Source organism: Muntiacus reevesi, chromosome 7 (assembly GCF_963930625.1).
Source record: "Muntiacus reevesi chromosome 7, mMunRee1.1, whole genome shotgun sequence".
In the NCBI taxonomy this organism is placed as follows: domain Eukaryota; kingdom Metazoa; phylum Chordata; class Mammalia; order Artiodactyla; family Cervidae; genus Muntiacus; species Muntiacus reevesi.
The window spans coordinates 78,825,680-78,831,679 of record NC_089255.1 but is presented as its reverse complement, the minus strand read 5'-3'; the positions used below and the strand labels follow the sequence as shown (position 1 = coordinate 78,831,679).

The 6,000-nt window shown below is 39.2% G+C and overlaps 1 protein-coding gene across 1 annotated transcript in view; it reads left to right on the top strand.

The window, feature by feature from the left end:
- SYNJ2BP (synaptojanin 2 binding protein) overlaps positions 1 to 6,000 on the top strand; it is a 42,165-nt gene continuing 36,165 nt past the window's right edge. The window contains exon 1 of the mRNA XM_065940106.1: positions 1 to 187. Within this exon, the coding sequence (XP_065796178.1) occupies positions 124 to 187 (64 nt within the window). The 5' untranslated portion in view covers positions 1 to 123. The remainder of the gene's footprint in view (positions 188 to 6,000) is intronic.

Below are 6,000 nucleotides of genomic sequence, written 5' to 3'. Positions count from 1 at the left end.
CTCTTCCGGTTCGCGGGCTGCTGAAACCGAAAGTGCGGTGTTGTGTGGCCGCTGCCGGGGGTGCTTCTCACCTTCACCTGCGCCGGTCCTCGCTGACCCCGGTCGGAAGCCAGAGAGTAAAATATGAACGGAAGAGTGGATTACGTGGTTACCGAGGAAGAGATCAATCTCACCAGAGGACCGTCAGGTATGTGCAGAAGTAATCATCGCTTGAGAGTCGAGTTCTTGAGGCTGTAAATTGCAGAGCAAACACCTCTTATGCGGAGCCGGATTCTTTTGGCCCCGGAGAAGACGAGCCCCAACCAAGAGGTTTCCTGAAGCATTTGTGAGCAAACGGATGACTTGTCTTGGCATCCGGCGTTAGCCTGAGAGGATCTGAGGAGTCCACCTAATTTTGCAGTCGGTTGTTGGTTCAGTCGCTCAGTCGTGACCCACTCTTTGCGACCCCGTGGACTGCAGCACGCCAGGCTTCCCTTTCGTGACCACCTGTTTTTATAGTCAGGAGGGGTTTCTTTCTGCTTATGGTACTGGAAAATCCTGGGTGGCGGGGAGGGGTGGGAGGGAAGCCTGCTTTTTTAGCCAGCACTGGTGAATACCACACCCCTCCTTCCATTTGTCTGTTCTGTCCCTATTTCTGAGAGACCGTTTAGTGAAAATGGGAGCATAAACGGTGTGGACTGTAATTGCATATCCGTTTTTTCGGTGGTGGTATTCCTCCCTCCCGCCATTCATTTCTGGAAAATTCATTCAGAGGGTTAACTGGCATGTTGAAGCAGAAAGAGACCTTAGAGATCCACTACAAATGTTCCCAAAGCTGGTTTCGCTTCAAAATTATCCAACTTTGCTTGGTTCTTTTTTTTTTTTTTTTTAAAGTTAATTCCTAGAACTCATCTCTCTGAATTTGGATTCAGTGCAGTTGTTTCTTTGTTTGGGCTTTTTCCTCTTTTCCTCCCAACAAACCTGTCATGTGATTCTGATACTACCAAATCTTCATTTTCACCTACAGTGCTCTTATCTCCTGATGCTCTTGACTCCACTAGGCTCTTAACATTGCTGCCCACGTTGACTTTTGTTGCCTTTCCTTCATAGCTGTCTAGTGCTTCAAGAGCTTAAGCTTTGGGTTTATTTAACCTCTTACTAGTTCTTTGATACTCATTAGCTAACTTTACTGATATAAGCTTTAATTTGTCGTTTGTAAAGTGTGCATGATAGAGTCCATTCCTAAGGGATATGAGGATGAAATCACTTAATCTGTAAAATATTGAGAACATTGTGTGGAAAGCACTGTGTGTTCATTACTCTTGTTTTTATTGTTAGGAAATAAATGAATAGGTTAACACAGTAAATCTCACAAAATACTGTTATTTCAAGTTTCCAACAGCTCATCAAGTACCAGGCACTCTATCTGAGATGTTTTTGTAAGCCATACACACCTGTCTGTTGCCATCACTACTACCTAGATCAGTCCATCTTTTCTCATCTGAAATTTTGCAGTAGCTTGACTACAACTTATAGGTTTTTTTTCATAAAATATGGCCCAGAATCATCTTTGTCTTTTTTCTTGTTATAAAAAATTGGAAATCAGCTTAATGAGAGTGTAATTTATTGCTAATCTGCATGGTTAAATGCCATGCTTCATAGGAGCTCCTACACTTTTGTCAAAGGCTCATTCAGTATGCCCAAATCTCTTAGGTATATTTCTTTTACTTAAATTTCTCCTTCTCTTCCTGTTAATGGTTATTGACTTTTGAGACTAACATAGAAAATTACTGTTAAACCAAAATCTGTTTTTCAGTACTTTTCATCTATTGCTACTTGTTCTCCTAGGGCCAATTGAAACAATGGTAGTTGCAAATATTAAAAGGCAGTTGGTTGTACTCCTGTTTTGTCTCTTCCTTCTAGGTCCAAATATCCCTAGTTGTTACATTAGTTCTCTTGTGTTTTGATTTGAGATTTGATTCTTGTTTTCCTGCTTAAGAATTTAACCTCTTTTGACATAGTTCCATCAATGGAGTATCTGCAATATTTTCAGAGTCACCTGACTGGAGCAGAGCAGCGCTCTGATATTCTCTTGCTTATTTCAGTCACTAAATATTTTTAAAGTTTAGTGTAATATCACTTCATCTTTTTTGGTAGTTACATAACAGTGTTGCTGATGTTCAGCTGACCATTTGCTGAAATTTTTCTGATCCTATTAATCTTGCAGATCTGAAGTTCCTAGTATAACCATTTTTCTGAATTATTGGAATTAGGAAGAGAATCAAAGGACTGGTTAATAATCATTTTTTTAGCTAATATATCTCACCTCAGAGTTGCTTAATTTGTCTTGTATGTGCATTTATTCAAAATGAATGAATTTATTCACCTAGTGACTTTTAATTTTTTCTAAGCATTTTCATGTTTTACCCATAAAAGTTGATAAACTTTCAAAAATTTAGATGAGTACAGCCGCAGACTTTTGAAGTTTGGTTGGTTCATTTAACAAGGTGTCAAGTTTCTCTTTATCACCTGCCATAGCTAGTTACCTGTTGTGTGGTGTTGCCAAGACGTCTCACAGTCTGACTCCACTTTCCTCACTGTGTCATCATTAAGATATATAGGGAAGAAATCAGTTATCACGCCTAGAAGCTTCCAGTAATTTGGGTAGTCCCAAAATAGCAAACTAGGAAAAGCCTCTAGTTCCAAATATGCATTTCTGTTTGTAGGCTGTATTGTCACTCTTTGTTTCAGTACAGCTTCCTTTGCAGGGACCTGATAATTTAATCAAGTAATTGCAAGAATGTATATACTTTTGTTTTTGTGTGTGAGTGTTCTGTCAGGGACAAGGGTCTTGGATAATTCCAGTGTTGGGGTCCATTTTGCAAGGCAAATGAACCTGTTCTGTCTGGTCTTGCTTACTGCACAGGAAATAAAATCTTAGAAAAATTATGACAATGAAGTGAGTATCTGGTGAGGCAAAAAGAAGCTTGATATGTAGCTTGGCATCTATCCTGTGCCTTCTTCCTCAGCCTTGTAAGGAGAGTCTTAGGTTAGATGACTAGAAGTTTTGTCCTCCTCCAAGAGTTCATGATTCTTTGGCCCATTCCATGTGTTGTTCATGAGTCCTGCCATTTTTAACTAACAGTAGGTGGTCTAAAGAACCAATTGAAATTTCAAATGCCTTTAAAGATTTGAAGAGTTCACTTTTTATCCTTTACAGAACACTCTTTTCTTTCTGTGGAAATTCAGCTTCATTATAGTCTCAAAGCCTCCCGCTTTTTCCTTTATCTAATTGAGTTCTTAATGTTGGAAAGACTCAGTTACTCTAAGAAGTATGACAATGGATTTAATCTAGATTTTTTTACTTCATGCTGGATATTAGGATTCCTTGTTCAGGACTGAGTTCTCAATAAGTTTCAACAAGTTGCTCCTGATTACCATCTTTAAAAAGGGAGCAGAATTTCTATTTTTCTACTTTATTTAAAGGAGTTGTAGAGGATAATGGGATGGAACAGTTTTAATAATGAATAAGGAATTCCATATTATCTTTCTGGCAGTATACTAGTTATTTCATATACACACCCACGTATATACATTTTTTTTCTTCAAAACCACCATGAGTGGTGATTAATCCACATTATTATTATTATTATTTTTAATCCACATTATTAGATGACAAAATTGTCTCTCAGGTTAAGCATTTGCCCAAGTTCTAAAGTCGGTAAGTTTCAAAAGCCCAGAATTTAACCCAGATCTGTTGATCCCAGTGTTCCGTATACTACCTCCTAGTATAGTAGCTGCATTTACTAGGCTGCTATGCTGCCTAGTCACATGGCTTTACAAAATGTTTCTATAGTTGAGCATCTATCAGCTTTTTTTCCTATTGTCTTAAAAAAATTATTAATAAAGTTGATCCTTGAAGCAATCTTTAAAGATACAGTTTTTATAGCATATACTTTTCTCACTCTATGTGTTTTTCCACATAGTCCATCTCCTTGTTTCTGGAATCATAGTCAGTTTCCTACCCACTACATTGTATTATGACCAAATTCATTCTTCTCTCTTAAATTGTGTTTAGTGGAGAACCTTGTTTATGACTTTCTGAAAGCTGAAATAGACCATGTTACTAGTTATTTTTATGTAACAACATTCTATTATATTTTTGATATCCATCAATTTGCCTAGTCATTTCATGAATATCTGCTGACTACTCTGTGGCATGTGCCAGGGGAGGCATTAGGAAAACAGGAAATGAAATATATATCCTTTGAATCAGAAGAGCTCAGACTGAAGTTGAGGGAGGAGAGATAAGTAAGGAAGCAAATATAGAAATAAACACTATTTTCTTTTTCTCCCTATGCTCTCACAGGACTCTGTGATCTTTCTAGAGTGGTTCAGAGCCTGGATTCTTAAGTCACACAGCATGCACAGTCGCTTCAGTTGTGTCCGACTCTGTGCGAACCTGTGGACTGTAGCCTGCCAGGCTTCTCTGTCCATGGGATTCTCCGAGGCAAGAATACTGGAGTGGGTTGCCATGCCCTCCTCCAGGGAACCTCCCCGACCCAGGGATCGAACCCATGGCATCTTCTGCATTGCAAATGGTTTCTTTACAGTCACACAGACCTACATCCAATTCTTAACTCTGCCACTTAAGTAAGAGACATGATCTAGCAGAGACCAGGCATATGCATTCAGTTCTTGCACAAGGGCTTATCCTGGAATGAGAGAATAAAGATGTTGATGACTGAAAAAAATTGCATAATCTAAACATTGAGAATTATGTTTTATCTGGCAGTCTTCCTGGGGACTTCAGGCCCACAAGACAGCTACTCAAAGAGCTCCGAGGGAGTGCTCCAAAAAGGTAGAGGAAGAGCCAGGATATTACAGGGGTTTTGCAACAAAGGCCAGGTAGTCAGAACATCAAAAGATTACCATTAATGAAAGAAAACTAGGTATCTCAAGTTAGGGAACTTAAGGCTTTTCTGTGGATGGGATGATGCAAGTCTGGGTTCATTGAAATCATTCCTTTGATACACACCTTAAGTATGTAGGGCCAGTATCCTATTCTTTCCCATTCTGAGTCCTCTTGGGGTGCACCGTTAGGGGTGGCTGCAGTGGCTGATGGCTTGCCAGTGGGTCAGCCTGTTTGTCTCCAACCTGAGTTCCCTCAGGGCTCACTGTCAGGAGCAACTGTAATATGATGGCTTAATGGCTGCAACATCCTTTGTTTACCAAAGTGGCAGGTGACCTTTTTCATCCACAATCTCCCCTTGGTCATAAATTTGACCAACATTTGGGAAACGTTTCATGACTAATTTTTGTCCCATGAACCTCCCTCGGAAGGCTCATTCCTAGATCAGGCAAAGATTGTGTTGTCTCTCAAAGATGCTAATTTCTGGATTAGGGCCTGTTGATAATTTAAAATTCTCTGGATCCCCTGTCTTACTAATTTATTATGATCCAAGAAATGTTTTTCCTTGTTGCTTCTTCCCATACCTAGAGTTGCACTATTATAATTATTCTATGTAGAGTTATATATGTTTAACTCTCAAGACATCATTAGTTTTGTTGGAGGCCTGGAGTAATGCAGGAGACAACAATCTTACAAAATAGGCAGGATGTAAATAACACAACCAGTAACATTAACAAAGTCAAGTGCAACAGAGAGACATAAAGCACAAACAGGAAACAAAGAGAACAAATTAAGCCAATGATTAGTATAATAACTAGCTGTAATCTGGTTTCAGTAAACCATCAAGTCCACAGGCGAGCCAGGTGGAGAAGCCAAATTATAGAAGGATCAGGAATAGGTAGATCAAATGCTTACCTATATATTTGAAAGGGAAGTGTAGGAGCAATGAAAAGAGGCCCTGGTGTACATCCTGACAGGTACTGTCTGAAACATCTTTGGTAGGTATTGACTTAAAAAAAAAAAGCACAACCTAGAAGTTGAAAGTTATGTTTTATTTGGCAGATAGAACTGAGGACTTAAGACCAGGGCACAGCCTCTCAGGTAGCTCT